Here is a 23,952-nt window from a genome sequence, read left to right on the forward strand (position 1 = left end):
AACCTCTCACTGACATTTTGACTCTGCCATTTGCTCCTGACTCTTCTAGTCAGTGCCTTCTCCAATTGTTCCCCAAATCTACCTGCTAGGAGGTATGAAAGAATGTCAGGGGAGTCTGTCCAGCAACCAGTTCCCTTGTCCTCCTTATAGTTTTCAGCCATAACAATGAAAAACAAACCACATATACTATTTTTCTCTGGGCTACACCATCATTCTTAATAATTTCTTCTATTAGGTAAGGTCCATTAGGAATAAAAAAAGATCACAGCAAACACTGAGCACAAAATTAGCCAGATTTCTTTCTATTCCCTATAGCACAGTCTTTCTCACCCTAGCTTCAAATCATTACAGATCTGATCTTGCATGTACGTGTAGGATACATGAAGAACACATTTTTACCCCTACGATAAGCCAAAGCTGTCAAAGTTTAGGGCAGCACAAATGACAATCCACATTTCCAAAGCTGATCACTCATTCCTCCCCTGCCATTGTGGGATGTCAGCACCAGGCAAATGAAAAAAGAACCTACTCATTTCTGCCATGTTTTCCTGCTAGAAGATTTTTTTCTTGCATCCAGGCCTAACACAAGTCCTCCTTCCCCTCACCCCTACGGTCATCAAAGGAAAGTATCAGTTCAAGTGTCTGTAGAGGCAGAGTCATGTAACAAGCAAGAGAGCAAAAGAGCCTGAGTCACACTCAGCCATCACAACACTACTGCAACACCAGAGTCCCCACCCATCATATTACCTACAAGATCTGCCAACACATTTTGGTGTTTGACCACTTGCAATCACATGCAACACACTTAGTAAATTTTAATAGGAAACTAAGCTGATTTTGCTATTCTAGGTAAAAGAAAAAATAGGAACCGCCCCTCCGCATGCTCAGAGGTTTTCCTCTGTTCTTACTGAAACTGGTTCAAGCAGCCTGATAGGCACATTTACTACACCAGTGTTACACAACTGAAGAGCTCATAAATACACTTTAGTCAATGCGATGTAACCAAAAGGGATTTTGTCAGGATAGAGGAGCCTGCTTTACATAGGTCTAAAGTAATCTACTTCCTTTAAAGTGAGATCATCTGCAGAAGTAAAAATCAGACTTTAAAAAAGAAAAAAACCCAAAACAACCCCTTGCTGACTGGCACCTCTTGCCAATGCCACAAGAGATTCAGAAAGATGAGATGCACATTTCTACCTCTGCCATCTCATTATGATTATTCAGAATTAAGCATGTTCCTCTGAAGAGCCTCTGGTAACTGCTGTTATTCCAGCAGCTCCTCAGATCTACACAACTACTCTCGTTTCCATCTCTCATGGGGCTAACTTATAAAGTACTACATAATAAAAAAACCCTGGAAACCTTGGCATATAAATGAATTATTACTTTTATTTCCCAGAAAATACATCCCACATTTGCTGGAGATACCATAATCTATAAGGTGATAGCCTTTTAAGTTTAAATTTGCATTACTAACTGTGCTTCAACATTACTAGGAAACCCTTCTGAATATAAACCAACAGTGTTCCAGAGTAACAAATTATCTTCCTCCATCTCAAACAGCTTGAAAATACAATTCTGGGAGATCTGAATTACCAAAATATCTCTTGAAGGATCATTAACTCTGAAATATAATGACAAGTGCTTAAATGTCAACAATATTAATTATATCATTATCATTCTTTTCAAAAGAAACCTCATACTAATATCCACAAAACTTCCTCACAATGGGTAACAGGATTTAGGCAGGTTAATTGGGGATTTATGCTCGAACTGCTGGAGCTGGAAAACAGCAAAATAAGGCAGTGTGGTATTATTCATAACTTCTCTATAAAGCAGCAGCAAACATGACAGGTATCCCCCCATTAAAACTGCAAGCTGAAACACTTCTTGGGGACCACTTTGCCACCAACCCAACTTCCTTCAGATTAAATTTTCCTTCAGGTCATCTTCAGGTACAGAAGCTCCCCATGATCCCTAGCCACTCCAACAAAAGCTCCTGATCTCTGACAGCCTCTCCAGTTTTCCAGCAAACACGGCAGCTTGAGGGGGATAGAAACTGCGCTGGAGGATACTGCTTTTGGTGTTTGGATTTGGGTTATTGCTTTCATAGATTATAACGTGATTTTTTTATTATTATGGGTTTAATGGGTTTATTATTACGGGTTTAGTTTTTTACTATTATGTTTTTTAAAGATTCCCAACCCTATCAGTTGTGTCAAATAGCAGATCAAGTGTGGGTGGGAGTGCTAAATTCGATTTTGTGCTTGATATTTTAAACATTTCTGACCTCTTGGTTTTTATTTTAAGATATTTTAAGGAGGGAAAATCAGTCACCCATAAAAGTTCAGACTTTTCCTTCTTCCCTAAATTTCAGAAAGGCTGTTCCTCTCTTTCATTTCTTTTTGTCTGTTTTTACAGTCTTTCTTTTCCCTATTCCATTCATTACATGCTCTAAGCAAAGGAAAAGGTACCAACAGTTCTGGAAGATTTCTGTCAGCTGAACTCAAAACAATGTCAAAAGAAGAAAGGAAAAGAGGAAATACTTTTGTCCTCCCAGTGTTGTCAGTAGTTTTGTGCACACACTTTTCTCTTGCTTCTCGCAGTTAGATTAAGTAATCATGCTCCTAAACATGTACAGCATTGCTGCATGCCCATTACAGATAGTTGCAATACTCCCTTGCAGCCCTAAAACTTAAAAGTGTTCATTTCTGCAGAACTTCCTACAAAATTGACGTTTAAGTTACATTTTTAATATGAAGAAAAAAAAAAAGAATTATTTTACAGACTTGCAGGATTAAAGGGCTGCAGGTTTGTACGAATTTCATATAAGAAATTATATAAAGCTTTTATTCTGTGTTCATGCTCAACCAAAAGTACACACAAGACTTTTTAACTTACTTGATTCTGCTATATCATTTCTGACATGCTACAATACTTAATGTTACACTGAAAAAAAGAGACAGAGGCTTAGTTACAATTTATGATGAATCTTTAAATGTTCTGAAATATTGGCCTGCACAAAATGACTTGATGAAGGAACATGATATAAAGAATATAAAATAAAATTGTACATTGTAATATCGGGGGGTGGTTGGGGGGGTGGAGTGCAAATTAAGTGATCTATCTCTGGCTGGGGCAGTCCAAAAATTGGGGAGGCAAAAATGAAACTCAGAAGCAGCACCCTTAAATTTTGGCTATCTGGAAATTTCAAGGCAACTCCTAATTCTTTAGGACAATAAACTAATGCCTTACACACACGCTTTTGAAAAACACTACGGGTTTCATGTATATCCTCCAGAAACTTTTCAAAAGAAAAAGTATCTTATTGACCTACCAAGTCATACCAGCTCACTATTTTTCTCATAACTATACTAAGAGTAATTTGTTAGGGTAAAAGTAACACATGGTAAATTTTCAAATACTGACCAATTTTAACCATTATACAAGACAGGAAAACATTTGATAATTACTTTCATAGTCAATGCTAATTCCAGTGCATCTGGAGAGTTAGTTTGGAAACCAATTAAATGTGACTCTAAATAAAACCACACAGTTAGAACAGTTAAATGCTACAAGCAAATATAAATTAAAATAAACGAAAATCGGAAAACTCAGGGCTGCAAGAACATGATTTAATGGACTGGTGAACCTCCTACAAAAGTTAATCACATTGTAACACTTAAAAATAGTCAAGCTTTCCTCAGCCTGGCACGCAACCAAATCCTATATTTAGAGACTTGCACTGCCTGTTTTTACTTGAAAGATTATTTGAAATTTTGCTTTCATGATAAGTATGTTCTTTGGCAATGATATGACCAAGCAATTCAGAGATTAAACCAATGAATATACACACTAGAAAAACTAAACCCCAAAGCTTTCTAAGTCACAGATTAAATATATTGCTTAAAATCTTCACATTTAGCTGGGCTTTCAAACATTTCTCTAATATGTTAATCTATTTTAAAGTTATTTTTGTAATTTCCCTAGACCGCTGGTTCTCCTTATAAGCCCAACTAATTAGAGAACATTAGAAGAACAGCAAACTTTGAAACTACCTATCTCACTGGTCAGACCTTTAAAACTCTCTTGGTTGCATTCTGTTGTCTTCTCTTTTTCACATAAGAATAGTTAAAGGAAATTAGTTTTCTTATATCAATAACAGATATCAAGGCCACAAGGTCTGTGTATTAGAAAAAAGACTCCTGACATGTATCACAAAACATGTCTGCATCTTCTTCTACCAGGCAGTCTTCAAAAAAGGAATCACTAATCTAGTCACAGAAGAACATGTATCATGAGAGACTGCAGTCAAAAGTTAGCAGGCCCAATACAAACCCCTATAATTTGTAAGCTCAGGAAAACCGTAATTTCTTATCCTAGTGGCAGAAATCTGAACAGTCAAATCTAAACGGAATCACCTATCAAAATACTAAATGGGCATGTATTAGAGACATGAAATGACCAATTCAGAAGATTTAGTATGGCATCAGGCTGAAAAAGATAAAAGGGCTTAAAAACACACCGGGATGCAACGTGTCAGGCACAAAAAAGTAAGAATTCCTTTCATAGAGAAATATCTGGAACTCTCAAATGATCAGTTGCTCCAAATATGAAAATGGTTGAAATGTTCCTCTGATAACAAGTATCAGAATTTCCACTGGGTTAAAGCACAAATGTTATTACTTTGAATATAAATATGTAAATTAATGCACAAATATAGCATTGCAAACAGGAAAGACAAGAGTACAGCTTTCGAAATTTCGTTTAAAAACTTACCCCATGTTATGGGTGGCAAGGAGCTTTTTAAACCTATTTCATCTGTGTGTTAAGCTCACCTAAGTTCAAATAACCACTGTAAAGCTGGGGGGAGTGTGGCGGCAGCCACATGCTGTGAAATACCTTCCAGTAATTTACAATTTTGCAACCCCTTAGGGTGTCAGCAGAAAGAAATTAATCCTGCCTAGTACTGTTGGTCTAAGACAGAAAAAACCTGCACAAATCTACAAATGCATCTATTCCTTCTTACGTCCCACAGGTCTGGACTTGAAACATCTATCTTGTTTTAAGGGGGTGAATGAATTTGTTTGTTAATGAACAGGTGAAAACCCAACTAGAAGCACATGGGATGATGACATTGACTTCAACACTGGCTGTCATTTCATAGCTTCTCACCATCTAAGTAGAGATGCAGCCTTTAAGAATTATTGTAACAGCTGATCATAAAATCTGAGAGACTAAGTGGGAAGAAAAGTAAGATTAAATTAAAATATAAAGTGAATATTATTCATAGAAGTTAACAATTTTCTGCATTTCTCATCCTTCTTAGATATCCCTTTCCAGGACAGAAGGAAGATATTCCCCAAGACTTACCATTTTGAGGAAAGTAAGGAGCATATCATTTAGCTTAAACCAAAAACAACTCCTAGCATCTCTTCTGCATGCAACTTTTAAAGCAGTGTTCAGTCAAGCTGACATGAGTCTGCCCTATCATGTGCATGCAAAAGATTAAAGGCAGACCCTGTGGATGCAGTGATCCAGAGAAGCTACAGTTCTTTCACCCTGATCAGGTATTAGTGGCTGACAAAACTGATACAGGCTGGTTAAGGAGCGAGAATAAAAGCACACAACAGGATTGAGCACATCTATGCCCTATTGGAAATACTCTCCCCTTGACACATCTTGTCTGACATGAAACTATGAAAGTCTTTATATCATTAGCATCTGTATAAGGATCTTAAGGGAGATAGTGATGAAAGCATTACTAAAGGCCTCTCTAACCTACCATGTAGACAACTTTCTTAATAAGCTTAGAGGGAAATGATACCACAAAGGCCCTATCAAAATGACCTTGTGATCACTTACAAGAAACTACATGAAGTTACAGAAATGAGCACAAGTAGATGCTCAGGAATAGCAGTTTAAGAGCTATTTTGCACTGGCAGACTGCACCTCATTCCTACACACACAGACCACACACAGTGGCAGTGACACCACTAAATGGTAACAGATACATTACTGATACAGATGCACACATTGCAACCAAATACAAAAGCCTCAGTTTTCTCTGATTTTGCTTCATCTGCCACGTTATGATTCTCCGATTTTAGATTCTGATCAATTCTAATGGATTCTGACTTCACAATCCTAGCTGCTCGTAATGTTTTTACATAGATCTGACGAATTCAGAGTATGTTGTTAGGTAATGTATTATGCAGTAAGCAGTAGTCACGGACTCATGCTGGGTATTTGATTTACTTCAGAGGCTGTGATTTTACTCTTCCCCAAAGGCTTAATTCCTTTCCCTCATAGACTGTCCTCTCCTGGCAATAAAACTCTCTTTCTTCTGGTCTCATTGTTTTTCCTCCACCTCTAATTTTCCTACAAGTTGTCTAAAGGTACAGGAGACTTGAAAACTGAACTTCAGAAGCTGGTATTTTTAGTACAGGAAAGGCATAATCTACAGCACAGGTTGCGGGAAATCATACCCTGTTCTATGAGCCTTCATGCAGAAAACATGACAGTGGTGATTTAGGTAAAGCGAGATTCCTTTCTAGGCTTTTTACAACAAAATCCTGTAATGTAATACCTCATCAGCATTTGAAGCAGTTTTCTTGTATACAGAAACACAGAATCATGTAGTTGTAAGGGATCTCCAGAAGTCGTTTAGTCCAACACAATAAGCCTTACCAACATCTGTAAAACTTAAGCTTTACATCATGAGACTTGCAGGGTTTATCACCTTATGAATTTAAATAAAAACAGAAGCTTGTAAGAATTCACTGATATTCACAGACAGAAATCTGTTAGGAAATTTGTGTCATCATTATATTTGATAAGCAATCAAAAGTGACAGTTTGCTTCTTAACACATTTAAAATACTTCTATACCATTAAAAGAAATGCCTAGATTCAGTAGACTGGTTCATATATGCTGTCTCTGTCTCTCTCACTTGTCTTACAGTTTTGCCTTCCTTTGTTCTGTAGTGGACAGATGCTATTGGATATATACGACAGGTATGAATTTACATTTATTACATAAATAGAAACCCAAATATTTCCATTGTACAATACAATCAAAGAAAGTCCTCCAAAGCTCACTTTTCCAAATAGGTAGAACAGCTCCATCTTAATGAGTAACTTACTTTCTTTAAGCATTTCTTTTCTCATTTAAAAAAAAAAAAGCAGATGACAGAGGTATTTCACACTGTTTGCAAACTGCTTTCCTTATTGGAGCTTATATATACTGTCTCCATTTTAGGAAAGACCTAAGGTCCAATGATACCTGAACATCTGATTAGGGATTGGTTTGTCCACTGCCATGTAATTATTTATCCATACTTTCCTTCTCATTTCCTTTCATGCTGCCATCTCCCCTTGATACCAACATGTTCATGTTGGAGATTTCAAACAGTGCTGATCAAGTGACACAAAAATATGGCTACAAAAAACAAACAATGGGTTTGTGTGAAAAAAATTGGGTAAATATAAAAAACATGAATAAAAACTGCAGTTGATTTGTTTCCTCTCCTGAGCCCCATCAGGTCAACAACTTATTTAACCACAAACTGCATTTTTTAAGTCTGTAAAAAACTGTCTTTCACTGAACATGAATGTGATCCTGCTTGCAGATTTTGCAGTTGACACATTGATCTCCAACCGAAAGTCCATTTCACTTTTTTACCTCCTATGCACCCACCCTTGATAAATAGTACACTGCACAATGCAAATAATTCAGATGTCCTGTCTTCAGCAAAACCTCAGCTCTTTTATTGGACTGCAATAGACAATAAGGTGGGCTGAATTTTATTTTCAAGTTTCCCGTTTGAAGCTTCTTGTTTCCTGTTGGTCTTTTGTAAAGAACTTCATGCATCAGTTCTCCTCCTGTCTGGCTGGGAGATCCCCATGATCAGACATGAAAGAACAGCAGGGAATCTAATACACCTCCAACTGCCCCAATTTAGACAACACTGTGTAAAATAAAAGGTATTTGAAATACATCCGCTACACTTCCAGCCTTATCCTTTCTAGCTTTTGTTCTTTTAATCTTCAGTATGCTCCTCAAATCCCCACAGGCTGCACTCCTACAGCAGTGCTGTCAGGAACTCCAGCTGGCAGACAAAGAGCCATTCGAATGGCAGAGAGTGAGAGCACTTCAGAGTGTGAATACTGCCTCCCTGTCCGTAACAGCCCTCCCCTCTTCAAGAGAAAAATCTTTCATTGCCCTTTCTCTGTATCTCCTTGGGAAACAAATTCCCAAATGTTACTTAAGCTCCTAGTGGAACCCCTTTTTATGTTCAACCTTCCCACTCAAGCACAGAAATCTCTTGTCTGCAGCAGGAGTTATTCATGGGAGTGTTTGACCTATCTGTTTTATACCACAATTTACTTATAACCTTACCTATATTAGTGAAAAGGGAACAAAGGGAGGGTCTTGAATGTGATCAATCACTTGTTTAGAATAGATGAGCAGACAAGAAACATTAAGTTTTTAGTCTCAGGAGAGGAAAAAAAGAAAAAGCCCATTTAGAAAGTCAAGAATGGGAAAACCACTTCAATAGCTTTTCACATGTTAGCTAGACTATTTCTAGCATTTTAATATAGGCACTAATAAATATGCTTTACTTTTACCTTTCTTCTTATCAACATCATAAAATAAATCTCCAGACCTTCCAGTATTACTATCATGTTAACTGGCAGTGTGGGGGAGCTAATAATCAAATCATGTAATTATTGATTTTGGTGGATCATACATGAATGAAATAATGGATTTAACTATAAAATACATTCAAATAATAAGCTGATTAGAAACAAGATTAATTCAGTTGTGAGTGACCTCTGGAAGTTTGGTCAACTTTCAGCATCCAGGTCATTGCTTATGTCTTATTCCATTAAGCAGCCCATACCTTCATCTTCTACTGTGAGTAGTGCTTTCCTCCCCTTGACTGACACTGGGCTCAGGCAGCTAATGATCCTGATACTGCACTTACCCTTTATTATTGCATATAATTAAACCCCATACTTTTTTATTAAAAAACCCTGAGGCAACAGTAGCTCAGCACCTTTTCCATATACTTTGCCACTAGCTTCTCTGTCTCTGTAGAGCACAAGGGGCCATATCAACTTCAGTTCTGAGGCAAATAATCTCTTGCTGTATTTTTCCCCATGCAGAATGGGAAGCCGACATTCAAAAAGGGAGACACCACAAACCCACAAATTTTACTGTTTTTTAAATCTTTCATATCACTGCTTACTCTGGTGAATTTCAAGTTTCTGTTTGAAATTAATATAGTAAAAGACATTCTGAAAAGCAAGCTTGCCAGTCAGCAGCTTAATTCCTGGTAGTGAAAACACATGACAGAATAAGGAGTATCTTCTTTTATCAGGCTATTTTCATCTATAACAGGCCTTTATATTTAAACCACATTACGGCTTCTATACAAAATGTATTCCCATACAAACCTCTCCTACAGTTGCTGTGGTTCTAAGGTACTGTGAAGCACAACACAACAAAAGCTATTTCAGTTTTTAAAGAACAATATCCTCAAACAACATAGCTACACCTCAGTGCTCATCATCATTATTTCAATAATCTCACTGAAGGCAGAAAAAGTTTCAAATGCCCAAATCACTCTTTTCTATACTATCTATTTGCATTTGTGAATATGAAACAGCAGAAATTACGTCCAGTACTTGTGCTGTAAAGCAAAAGATTTTTCTGTCCACGGACTGGGAATTAGGACTGGCAATAAACATGACAATAAATCATACAACCAGTTTCTGTCATTCAACAACTGTGCATAAGCTATCACAAGACTTCATTAAATATTTTCATTTCAATACAACTTAGAAATTATACTAATTTATAAGACAGAGAGGTTCTGTTGCAATAACTTGTTTTATTCTAGTTCCATCTAAGCTAAAAATAGACCCAAGCTAGTGTTTGAAAAGCTTATTGCACCTTGAGGGCACTCAGCAAAACACAAAATGGGTTTTAAAGATATTTGGTACTGATCTGAAATATCACATTTGTGCATCTTAGGATGAAAAATGAAAAATGACCACACAAGATGAACAAAATGACAAAATCCAAAGCAATAATGCATTAATTTATGGAAACTTATTTAATTGCAGGGATCCTAATTTCTGTATGTCCGAGGCTTTAAAACAACCTTTGATCTTGCTGGTATTTCAGCACAGCATAACGAAAGTAAGCGGTAGGGGAACTGTAATCTTTGTCAATGCTGATAAAAGTTAATTCCTTTGAAAATTACACCTGAGCTTGGACAGCTTCAGAGCAGTACCCACCTTCATATAAGGAAGCTTTTACAGTGTTGTGTCTTCAAAAACATTTTTTTAATGTGCTATTTTTAAATGAAAAAAACTTTCTAGTTATTAAGCATAGAGAAAAACAGTTCTGTATTTTAACCTTAAAAAGCGACTTTGTTAGCATAAATGCATCTGGCAATAGATAGTCTGCATTTAAACCTAAGTCATTTTGATGTGAGTGTGTCTAAGGTACAATAATTTTGTGCTCTTTGGGGTAATAAAATAAACAATTTAACCCTGCACAGTTAATAACTTACCCTTACTTGACCAACAAAAGCATTAGCTTCCTCTTCCACTACAGACAGGTTTTTAGGTAGAAACATATCAAAAACTGGTCCGTTGTCATTTACATCCGTCACCACAATATTAACAGTAGCAGTTGAGGTCTACAGAAAAAGATAACATTATGAACAAATTATCTTTATTTTACAATTTCACAGATGAGAACTGATCAGCAACCTTACTGACGTGTATTGGACCCATCCAGTACAGAAACACAGGTAAAAAGGTTGTTGATGTTTTTTCACATGTTTTTGTGAAACAGGTAGGATTATTCATTTGAAGAGTTTCTTTTTACCTTTCTTGTAAGACAAAACAGGGTCATGACTGAATAATATATTAGAGATGCATGAAGGACATCAGATACGTTTTTTCTTATATGGTATTTTGAGGATTTAAGGATCTTCCATTCTGGGGGGTGTGTGGGGAATCTAGAAATATAAAAATGTGCCAAAAATACAAATCCAGAAAGAAATTACTTATTTTACTAATCAAAATATGCTACCGTGATGATTAGCTTAGACTATTAGTCACCCTCTTTGCTGGCACAATCATGCTACCCAGCTCAGCTGGCCTTAGCTCAGAGATCTCTGTATCATCCTTCACCCACATCATGCTGACGTCCTATTAACCATTACCACGTGAACTTTAACATACAGAGAGGTGCCCAGCAGGAACAGCATAACTCAGTATATTTAACACATAAAATTTCAACAAAACATGTCTGTGCTCCCTACTGAAATTTTCTATTCAAATTGAAGCGATTGGAGAGTGAAATACTTTGCCGACCTTCACAGCTTGAGTCAGATCCCTTTTCACTGGTTCTGTATACTGTTTCAGACACAAAACACCACATTATTGTACTTTATAAATTATTGTATTTTAGATTAATTCAACACATGCTAACACTTTTACTACCAGAGATACTTTTTACTCCATAAATTCAAATCCAGCACAACATCAAGTACCATTGAGAACTGTAGCTTCAAGTTTATTACAGTTTAAGATTGTAATGGAAACAGATACATCAACTAACACTAGCTATTTCATGCAGTTATTTATTTCAGAATATGCTGAAGCACTGCAGCTCTTCCCTGTTTCTCAAGTTTAACAGTTTTGCACTGAGGTGAAATACCTCTGTTTGAGCCTCATGAATTTAAACATTGTGGCAAGAGCAACAAAAACATGCCTTTGTTTTTTACCCTATAAATAATAACTACAAAAAAGCGGAGACTAATAATGCAAGTTTCTGTGGCCTCTGACACAGGTTGCAAAAAGAAGGAATGAACAGTACTCTTCATCCACCAGAGAAAAGAGAAGCACTTCTAGGCAAAAAACATGTTGAGGAGGATTGAAATTATATACCAAGGACAGCCTTTCATTGCCAGAACAGAGAAGCATGGGCACAGACAGCGCAGGGAAGGTATAGCATCTTCCCCAGGAGCAAGATGCACTAATATCTGGCATGACCGATAGTGATGTAAATTGATGCTGATGCTGTGGCGGAGCAGTGGAGGGGCAGGCTAACCTGGTATTGTAACACAGTATCATTAGTGTATGAATGCTTCCTTCAGCATTTCATGCAGTTCGTATGGAAAGAAAATAAAATTATCTTACTCTAAAAACAGCCTGTTAAGCAAGTAGCATAAGGGAGAGAGATGCCAGAAAGAAACACACGTGAAGTTTAACACTGATGCTTTACTGCTGCAGAGTGCAAATGCTGGTTGTCCACTGTTTTGTACTGTTCCCCCAGTGACAGTAATATTGTAATGATGTCTATGCTGCAGCCACTGCTACTGTGAAGTGCAGTGTAAAATAAAACACAGGGTATTAAATCAGCTTTCCTGTGCTCTATTGAGATGCCTACTGATACTGAACTACTTTGCACTGAGCTACATTAGGGGAAATCTATATGACATTACAGTCACAGCAACTGCACAGTGCAGACATAATTCCTGAAAGTCCCTTGCTTTAGGCACAAGACTCACCAACCTGTTAGAAAGTGGCACCTCACAGGTTTCATAAAGAAACCTGTAACCATCCTCCCTTAAAAAACAAAAAAGGCTGAATGTAAACCTGCATCTTTGTATGCCTTTTCTGAAGCATCTTCTGGTGCAATACCACCCATGCAACAAACCTCAAGCAGTTTTACACCCTCGCAGGTCCGTGCACTAACTGCCCACAATAAATGTGGAATATTGTCTCATTTTTATTAAGGGGCAAGCTCCTTGTATCTGCCACATAGGAAAAGCACTTGCAAAGGACAACTAATATACTCACTGTCTTAATAGTATTTGGTCACGCTTTCATTGCTGTGTCACCAGTTCAGTCTGATAACTTACTCTCTGCAGGAGAGATCCTGTAACAGGTCAATCTCTTTCACCTTCCAAATCCCCAGACTCGGCAAGCAGCCAAGTCACCAGCACTGGAGTCAGCTGCCTCTTTTCATGGCTATAAACCTGGCTGGTGCATTTGCACAGTGTCCCATGTATTCACTGAAATGTGACCTGTGCTAGCAGGCTTCCTTTAGCAATCCCTCTTGATACCAGCACAGCAAAGAACAGATAGCAAACATACACAAGTATCATAAATAATACCCATGCACAACACAGCTCCTTCAGAGTGAGAATTTTTCTATGGTTTTTGTATGGAGGCAAATGCAGAAAACAGATCTGTTCCACAATAAGCACCACAGAATAACTACTTAATACTTAAAAAGTAATGAATACTGAGTATTTTGAAGCAAACAAACAAAAAGAGGCTTGCAGGCTGGCTTCTTATATTTGCTTACTTATTTGCTAATTGCTTCTGAAACTGCCATTCCCACATTCAATTTATATAAGGAAAATGTACTTTACAATTTATGCACCCTTGTTAATGCAAAACACACTCCAGAACATTTCCTCTGATGAGCGACGTGCACTGCATATAAATCAATATTCCGAACCTAACTTGATTCCACAGAATACAGGGTGTAACAAAACCTCTTAGATTTAATAAACTGAGAGAAATATGGCATAAAAAACATCGGCTTAAGACAGTGAGTAATTCTTATTTTGAAAAAAATCTCTTTTCCATTCAAGAAAATTTTAAAGGGATGTGTCTGATAATCTGCAGTGTGTTTACATCTGATGATGCTGAAGCAACCCACAGCAGCTCTCAGAACAGCTGTCAAAACACGCCTTAGCATCTGATAACTTCTGAATCAAAAAATTACTGTTCTGAGCTACTCACAGGTCTAAGTCTTGTACATAAGTGCATGCCAACAGGAGGGGCTCATGTACTTTAGATAAACATAGCAACACATTGTAAGGAACTCTTAGGAGCACTTCTCCTCAACAATAGTGTTTTTTTCTAAAGCCAAGCAACTCTGCCCTGGAACTGTGCTATTAACAACATGACCCTGCAGCAATACTTTTACAAAAATACTTGAACAAAAAAGAGAACTTTTTTTCTTTTTAAGCCTTCGTGAAACCCAACTGTTATAATAGTATTAGAAATACTGAGCTTACTGAAATACTGGAATAAATCTAGGAGTCATCTGAAGTTTCAAAGGAGACTCTGATTTCACCTAAGAGGAGACAGTCAAGGCAGCAGGGAAGGCTGAGCTCAGCTTAATACAACCTGGATTTTAAGATTAATTTTAAACTACTTTTTAACACTTTTACCAATGATGTAAAGGAGGTAATGAAGTACACTCTCCTCAAGTTTGCAGGTGACACCAAACTGGAGGAAACAGTCAATATGCTGGAGGCAGGGCTGCCATTCAGAAGGACCTCAGTCAGCTGAGAAATGGGCCAACAGGAACCCTATGAAATTCAGCAAGGATGAATGCACAGTCCTGCCCATGGGAAGGAAAAGCCCCTCACAGGGATCTGGGCCAAGGCCTGTCTAGTCAGAAGCATCTCTGCAGGAAAGGCCTGTGAGTGCTGGCAAACAGCGAGTGGAGCAGGAGCAGCCGTGTGCCCTGGCAGCAACACAGGGCAGCAGCTCACGGGCTGTATGGACAGGGGACCTGCCTGGAGTCCAAAGAAAGGATTATCCCCTCTACTCAGCCCTCAGAAGACCACACCTAGATAACTGGGTAGTGTCAGGAGAGAAAACAAGTGTAAACTGTAACAAGAGAGGCTCAGACTGGACATAAGGAATAGCTTCTCCCCATGAGGACAATGACAGCATTTCAGCATGGTGACGCAAAAGGGTTTTCTATAAACTGTGCTCTAGCTTGCCTTCACATTGCAGACAGGTACTGGGAACCTGGTCTCAACAGCCCCTGCATAAGAACAGAATCAAGTTTTTGATGACTTTGTATCATTAGAAATGGGCTACCTGAAATATGCAATAAATCAGTTACCAGCCTGACTTGTGTATGTGAACGGTGAAAGCCGCCTTGAGTTATTCTACAGGTTAATTCTGTAATGTAGGATGGAACTTGTCATTGATGTTGAGGGATTCCAGGTCAGACTAACCCCCAAGACTAATGAGAACTGGAAAAATTTAAGAGTGTTTGCTTGGCTTAGTTTTGCAAGAAAAAAAGAAAGTTTGTGAGGATTTTATAAGAAGGGAGAGAGGAAGGTAGGAGAAGAGACATTTGGAATTGTTTCACAAGTCTTCTGTTATCTAAGAATTTTTAGTATTTTTCAGATTGATGGCAATACTTTTACTCATCCTAAGCATTCTGCCTTATCTGCCAGCTGACACAGCCACATGGGATAGTGCTCCACTTGTTACCAAGTCTCAAGTCACACTTAAATTTTCACTTATAAATTAAAAAAGTAGTATTTTGCAAAGGAATAATATTTTGAGATGCCAAACGGGAGAATTATTTTATAAAATTAAGTTCTCTGTTCTTTCTAAACTTCCATGGGTACTGAAATAAGTTCCTGTAATAAGATCAACATTTCAAATAATCCTCATTTTTATATTAGGCACAATTTACCAAACTATAAAAAGTGGATGAATTCAGTGGCAGGATCACCAAGAGAAGCATTCAAAATGAACTCTGGGTTAGCAGCCATGCCCAGTGTTCTCTTCCATTAAATCAGAAATGACAAACTCTAAAATGGAGAAACAATATGGGAATACTCAAAAATCTTGCTATTTCATCTGAATACAGGCAATATCCGTTATCCCACTGATGGAACAATGCCAACCTTTTACACAAAATGGTAGTCTGTTGGCTACCTTTATTTCTTTGAGATGCATAGAGCAGCAGTTCTGCCATTAATGTCAGAAATGGCTATAATCACAGATTATTAAATAAAATCAACATTTTTATATCCCCATTAGATGGCTCCAAAGACTTACTTGAGCTCTCTGCAAGCCACAGCTTAAAACTGATGTGCTATTCTGAAATAGCCTTTATTAGACAACTATTATAAATTACTGTGGCTTATTCAGAACTGCAGCATGGAGCACTATTGGTAACTTCATGATCATCCATCTTGTGGATAATGTAAAAAGTCACCAGCAACACTAAAATCACATTGATTAAATAATCATTGCTTAGAAGTTATGTTCAGGGCTAGCTATAACCTCTTTTCAGTCTGTCACTGCAACAGAAAACATGAAAGCAAGTAGATCGTGGGTCATACCCTTTCTTACAGCAGCTAGTAACTATATGGGACACTACCCTTCAGGTGAGATGGACCACAGGTAGCGAATACATGCTTTGGGGATAAAAAGTGCACTGCAAGGAGGACAGAAGTAAACATACTGCAAAAGGGTCACTATATTTTGTGTGATGCTCAGTTTCTTGTATCGTTAGAGAAGCCTACCATTTCTTGTTACCATTTTCAACTGCAGGTAGCAGCGGCTGCCTGAAATCGCTTCTACTGTCACATAACCCCCACTTCATTTCGTAGGTCACTAGCTTAAATTCTTCAGCCAAGGAAACCTTCAGCACATAGACAGAGAAGTGGTGAGGCTTTTAACTTTGTCACAACATTACATTGAAATTTTTCAGTCAATAATGAAGAGCATGAGGAGCTCTAAGAGTATTCTTGCCTCTGACTATCAAAGCAGAGAAAATTATATTCAAAGACAAGTTCCAGTTTGGTGCCCATTTACTTCTGCAAAGCCAGCTTTCTTGTTTTGTTGTGCAGTGGGGGGGAAGATAGCTGCATTATGTATCTCATAGCCTCAAGATTCAAAGAAAGATTTATTCTCTCTTCATTCACTGGTTCTCACACTAAACAGTGCAACATGCATCTGGAACCTATGTCCCAGCTCCCTACAACATTATTGTCCTCTTTGCTTGGCTCTAGTCTTATACCACTGCAAGGTGACTTGCATATGACAGAGTAAAATTAAGTCAATGTTTAGAACTATGAGCAGCAGGAAGCAGATTTTTCCTTGCAAAGCTTGGGGAAAACAAATAGAGAAATAGCTGTTTGAAGAAAAGATGTTTGAAGAAAATCACCTGCAGGTAGAATCTTTCAGTTTGCCCCCTTGATTGTATACAGGCTATTTTGTTCATTACATACTTGAAAAATGAAAGCAAATAGTTTCACAAATTTCTTAAGGAATTATGGAAAGTTGCAGTGTTTTGTAGAGGATGCTAAAAGAGACCGTAAACCAGCACTCTCTCATGAACAGAGTGGCTGTTTTACTAAAGCTCTTGACATATGTTTAATTACCACTAAAAGTCTTTAAACAAACTTGAGTAGGTCCCCAAAGTAATGAAAGAGAGACCTAATTCACAACTGGTTTTGTGCATCAACTGAATAGATACTCCTCTTGCAAATACCAAGATAATACAGTAAGGATTAAAAAACTGCCTTGACTCTTTTAAAACTAGGCATTTCTACAAAAGATTCGGCAAGTATGGCTTGGAAAGGAGTGTTGAAGCTATTGCTGGAAATTCACGCAGGGGAAAAAAGCATTATAGCCTCAGATCAGGCATTTCCTATTTATTACTGAAGCAAACCGTGTTTACTTCTCTTTTATAATAAATGTTAAGTCAAACAAAAGATCAACAGCTGCAATTTATAGCTTTCTTAGGGCCACTAAAATAGTTCTTACATATATAATTCTTCCCTAAGCAATAAATGTAACGTTTACATTGCCTCCACAAATATCTTTTGTCCTAAGAATGCCAGGCCCTGATAAATGTTATAGATGATAAATTTGAAGGAAATTTCACTTGTGACTTATTTTATTTGTACCCAGCCATTTAAATTGAAGTTGGGAATTGATGAGAGCATTTATGCCTTAGAGAGGAAACATTCTTAGCTCTGATGTCAAGCAGGTTTATTAATTTAGACAAATGCTATCATCTCTAGATATAACTAGCTTGCAAATAATTATATTTGCAAATGGGGCAAAGTCCAAGGCCTTATTGGATCAAAAAAGAAAGTGTAAATAATGCTTCTGATCTACATATCAGGGCTTACCTATATTCCATTCAAGAAGACTATACTTAAATAATGATATCCAAAATAATAGCTATTCTTTATCAAACAGGGAAAACAGCTGCTCAGATCTCAAAATACTGGGAGTGACAAGTACCAGAATAAAATATACGTGAATTATATAACAGGTAAATTGCTATGCTGTCCAAGCTCAGTGCTTCAGGAGAGTGATAGCCTGAAGAGTGACGTTGCTAATGGGAATGTAATATTTATTGGTAACGGAGGGGGACAATAAAGTGCCAAATTCGAAAAAAGTGATGGGTAAATATGCACAACTGTTTAGGGCTTTGTTCACTAACCTTTTTGAATGCACAGAAGCTGCATAACCACAACAACAATGTCCACCGGGCCATGGGGAAGAGGGAGCATGTTATTTTTTTCTGGTCTGTCCCTATCAGCAAGGCTGCAAGCCTCAGGTATTTTCAGACCTTGTTTCCTTCCAGTGTAGGGCATGAGAACTTTAAAAGCAGTTTCTACCAACCCTCTCCCTCTACACCTCTCCAAGTTAGAAAGAAGAAATGGCCAGCTGGACTGCAAAGAAATTTAGGAGAGAAGAGACTGAGGCTGAAGGGAAAGACAAGGCTGGAGCCTGTCAATAATTACACTAATGAAAATAGATCAGAAAAAGCCTGGGGAGGACACAAAGATAAAAGCTGTCAATCACACAAAAATAAATCCCCAAAAACTAAGACCTCACACATTCAAAAAGAAAATATAGAAGATGAGAACTTCAGTGGGAAAGGAAGAGAAAATCATGTACACATTCAAGAAATGCCCTTGACAAACACATGGGACTGACTGGATAGATCTCCATGTCATGCCAGTCACCAGCCCTGTGACCTCCCAGGCTCCAACCCTACATATCTATTTGTAGAGGAGAGAGAGTATTGATCTGCTGTCCAAGCAGCCAAAAAGCATCTCAATAGCATAGGATCAAAACATTACTGTTCCTACAGGATGAACCAGCAGCAGCTGGTAGCTTATATCCCAAGCTATATAGCTCAGGCTAGACAACCCAAATTTAGAGCACACTTTGTGCTACGCATCACCTAATATAGTTGGAGGCTAAAGTACGAAGGAGGCTACATTTGTCATGCAGCTGGCCAGAGACAAAGCTGTGGAAAAATGGGTCTGCATCTAAACTAAAAGCTCAGGATTCAGTGTCTTAATTGCAAATGGATAAAGCTGTGGCATCTCTACCAAGGTCTTTATATCATAAACCAAACCTGAGAACTTAAAAACAGGTAAGGAACATGGGCTCCCAGAGCCTTCAGCTGCAATTCCCCTAGCAGTCCTGCATAGTTTACCTATTTACTCAGAACTAGAGACTTCACTGCTGTGATAAAAAGAGCAGAGGTTTCTTCTAATCTACGAAGAAAGGCACACTCAGCTAGAGAGGGGTCTGGGGCAAGGAGCTTCTGGGGCAAGTGCATCTGCTCTTGAGCTCTCCAACTTTGCACAAACAGTGCTGACTGAAAAGCAGTCTGCCCATCTTACATTTTCCAGTCTAACTAGAATTCACAACCAAGGTATTTACTATCATGACTGTGATATTACTTAATATACACAATAACAAAATTTATACTCAATGTTACACTATACATCACTGTTATTGTGAACTCTGCTGCAAGATCTATTGTAACATAGTTCTACTTAAGCTTTTTTTATTTATTATTATTATTTATTTTAGGATACAAAAAGCTTCAATAATCCTTGATGCAGAACTGTTTCTCACCCTAAAATAAACTCAGTTTTCAAAACAGTACTACAATCTGCTCAAAACCTTTGTTTTAAAAATGTGATCAATCTTTATGAGGATTTTTCTTTATGAGGATTACTTAAATCACCCCTTCCCTGTTAGCAATTGAAATCAAAGTCTTTATAGGGAATATTATCCATGCAATGCAAGCAGACAAAGTTGCACAAACACTGGAAGTTTGGGAGTCTCCTGAAGCTCACCCTAGAAAAAGCTGGGGCCTGGAGAAAGCCTTCTGTCACAGAAAATGAGATCTGGCAGGACAAATTCCTCTTGTGCAAACCGAGATTTACCGATCAGTACAAATTTTAAGGCTTTCTCATACAAAGTACATAACTTGTCAGCAAAATAGTAATAGGCAGTGCTTCTTTCTAGTTGCAGTTTGTATGGTTGAAAAGGAAATAATTGGAGGAGTTCTTTTAGATGACGAAGTACAAAATCATTTATCTGTTTATACTGTTCCTTTCCATCTATTTAAGAACTATTCCTTTCCACTGCACCCAACAGATCAAAATAAATGCACTACATTAAGGTAGTAATAAAGTTCCACAGTATGAACAGGCTGCATTGATTTTAAAATTTTTTGGCAATCTTGTTTTACTGAGTACAAAAATGTCAGTAAAGTAGAAGCCTTTTTCAATACAAGCATTTTTGTACACAAAATCTCAGTGCAATGTTTACTGAAAGAGGCATACATGCTTTATTCTTGATAGATAATGGAGCTGATGTGGAGCAGATACAGGTAATATTTACAGGAGTAACAGAACATTTACTGTAATTAATTAAATCTCTGTACATTATTCAAGTAGGAAATCTCTGTTTAAATTACCTTGATCTAGTTCTACCTGTTGCTCTAAGGAAGGTAATTAGTTCAAGTGTCATGGGAGATAGAAGGTCTAAAATTATTAATGATCTTCTAAGATGACTGAAATATTGAAGTCTAACTTACATGATGAAACACAATACATGGAAATAAGGCTACTTATGGCTCTCTTGGTGGATGAATACCCTCCTGAAATGCTGGTCTGCTCTGATGAAGAATGAGACACTAATATGAAGTATGGCATGGTATTTGTGTCTACACAAAGCACACCGGTGTGCCTCACGGCCCCTGGGACAGAGACACTATTAGGCTGCCCTGGTCTGACTCATCATCTAGGATCACAAATACAATGGTATTTATCCTGCTTTCATTTAAAGCCTGAGGCAATTATTTAGCTAGATCATAAGGTGAGCGTACACTAGTTTTCAACTGTTGATCCTTCTAAAAGCATTGTTGTGACTGAGAAACTACCATGACCTTCTGTGAAACACCATACTTCTCCACACTGTAGCCAGGAATATAGTTTTCAGAGTTTCTAAATTCTATGCCCCACTGATTTAATCTCCTGTACTGAGTAACTGCAAATCCATGAATGTTTTAGCCACATTTAAAGGTTAAATATTGCAGCATCTCACTTCTTTGCATCAGACTTCAGAGTTAAATTCAGAATCTAGTGCTGTGTACTCAGAACTACATACAGAAAGCACGCCAAAAAAAAAATCAAAATGTTTTAAAAAAAGCCAATTCAGTCTGTGCAGTCAGCACCCAGCTGCTCTGGGCCAGCTCAGCCCACCAAGACAAGTTTTCTTGCAGATGCCTTTCTAAAGGTTGTCTGATGGTCCTGTGTCTTGTCAGGAAACATGGCCCCAAACCAGTTTTGGGGCCTGCAATGCTAATATTATTCCCATTTTTTCATGAAGAGTTCATTGCGGAAGAAACGGGCAGAGTCTGAGATTCATGGCTTTTAGAGAAACCCTCCCAGAGCTAGGTCACCTCTGATCTGTCCTATCCAGAGAATCTCAGACTATACCCTGAACAGCAGAAATTTTTAAGAGTATCTAATTACTAACTCCCACATAGCTTTATAAACAAGGCACTGAGCTGTTCCGTTTTGCCAAAACTTGGGCAGAAAACACATTTTTGAAGTGCTGGGTGAATATTTTCTCAATCAGACATTTGTATTTTAGGTTTGAGTTCTGCTTAAATCACACAATACACACAAAGAGAATACAATGGAGCTTTCAGTTTTATCTATATGAATTAACTGACACATACACACTCACACAAGCCAATAATAAATAGCACAGAAGGCTTTTCCTTTCTTCTAAAAAGTCATGTATGTTTATTTCTAACTTCTCCCCCTGAAATGCAGACGTGAATTCTTGCCTTGAAATCCCATCCAAACAAACCACAATTTGTGAAAACAATTTGAGCTTGATATATTTTTCATTTGCCTATCATTTGTCTGCTCATCTACAACTAAGTCTCATTACTAAGGAAATAAAAATATTTTCCTGACTACTCAATTAATGCATACTTAATTGTTTGTCGTGTCATATTGTTGACAGTGATGGGTGGTAGGTCATGCTATTCCAAGGTCAGAGAAAAACCACAAGCCTGTTAATGCTCCAGGTTATAACTCAGAACAACAACAACAACTTGGAAAGCATAGCTGAGCATTTTAAACAACCAAGAGCATTATAAGGCATGCAAAAGTGATGAAACGGTGTCAGCCAGGCCACACTACTAAATGGAAAGCTGTATTGGTTGGTGATGGCATAACTATGTCTGTATTAATTTTGATGGAATAAGCAGTCCCCAAAAGTCAAAAGGTGTCAACATGACTGTCACCACACAACACTAAGCAGTTAAATAAGCCTTGGGGCTTAGAATACAGAAACCTCAACTACTTAGTGCCATAGCAATATTGCTAAAAGTCTCTTAGGCCCTTTATAAATGACACAGAAAAATGACCAGAAAAAAAAAACCCACCATTAAACCACCAAAAATTTAAAGTGTGCGGGACCACAGACTTTCCACATGCAAAAATGTGTTCAACACACTTCACAGATGCTGGTGGGGAACAGTTAGTTTTCTCTAGAGAACACCAGGGATAAAAAGGAGGGCCAATACCACACTGTATACTGTGTATGAGTCCAATATCCCATGGGGTTTACAGCAGAGTGAAGCAGGCAGGGCACAGGCTGTCTTGGTTTCAGCTGCCAGGGGCAAGAGTTTCAGTTCCTAGAACATCAGGAATCCAGTAACTCATGGGTTTAGAAAGGCAATGATTCATACCACCAGGCTTATGGGAAAGGCTCCTGCAAGAAACATTGCTCCCCAAGAGACTGGGGCTTAGGCTGCTGTACACCAAGCAGAAGGGTGATCCCATGTGGGCAGTGTCCTGCTGCCCCGTATGCTGACCTCCAAACTCCTGGAGATACCAGAAATGGAAAGACAGATCAATTTTGGCAGGTCTCCCTGGACCAAGGAAGACATTGGCAGGGCTGGAGATAGCAATCAGTATGCGAACACCAGTCTTTTATTTAAGTCTTCAGATTTCACAGCTGGAAGTTAAGAGATTAAAACAATTCAACCCACAGCTATTAAAAAATGGAGAGTAGTTCACAAGTAACAAAATTACAATATTAAGATGAATCACTGAAGATAACCATAACCAGATTTTTAATGGAAAAGGTGTAGGATCTGTTACAGTTACTCCATATTGTCACTGAATTGCATATAGTTTTTTGGGGAAAAAAAAGATTGAGTAAACACTGAGATGGAAGGCAAACCTTGTAAGCTGAAGACGCTAAAATTGGGAAAAGGGCATGCCACAGAAAGAATACATAAGATTTTCTTCTGCTGTTGTGAAAACAGGGTGAGCAAGGGGTCCAAACCACAGAGCTTTCATGATTGCTCCATAGCAAACTGTCAAAGATTTATCTGTTTCAATCTCAAAGCTGAACATGGCCTCCTAGAATAGCCCAGATAATGTGGATATATAGTATTTTAGATCTGCCCTTATACACTGTAATTTTAAGGTCAGATACACAGAGACTTCTCCTCTATCTATGCTATTCCATAGCACAAATCCACAGCAGAACTGCTGCATTCCCACGTACCTTGCACAATCCAGCTGTGGTGAATTCCCCCTGTTGGGATTGCTTCAAGCTTTCAGAAAAACTAATTCCATTGCCTCTGCCTGATGAATAAATACATATCCTTAAATAGCCCTCCATTTTTTAATATGGAAATTGAAAATCACAATTTTGTTACACTAAACAGATGTGAGCAATAGTTTGTTGGTTAGATTGTGGCGTCGCTGCATGCCTGATCAATGCAAACATAGAA

The 23,952-nt window shown here is 38.0% G+C and overlaps 1 protein-coding gene across 8 annotated transcripts in view; it reads right to left on the reverse strand.

Moving 5' to 3' along the window:
• PCDH15 (protocadherin related 15) overlaps positions 1-23,952 on the reverse strand; it is a 443,438-nt gene that overhangs the window by 132,511 nt on the left and 286,975 nt on the right. For all 8 annotated transcript variants that reach the window (XM_056352005.1, XM_056352006.1, XM_056352009.1 and 5 more), the window contains one exon: positions 10,586-10,714. In XM_056352005.1, coding sequence (XP_056207980.1) covers positions 10,586-10,714 — 129 coding nt within the window. The remainder of the gene's footprint in view (positions 1-10,585; positions 10,715-23,952) is intronic.

The sequence above is a fragment of the Falco biarmicus genome, chromosome 9 (assembly GCF_023638135.1).
Source record: "Falco biarmicus isolate bFalBia1 chromosome 9, bFalBia1.pri, whole genome shotgun sequence".
Taxonomy (NCBI): Eukaryota; Metazoa; Chordata; class Aves; order Falconiformes; family Falconidae; genus Falco; species Falco biarmicus.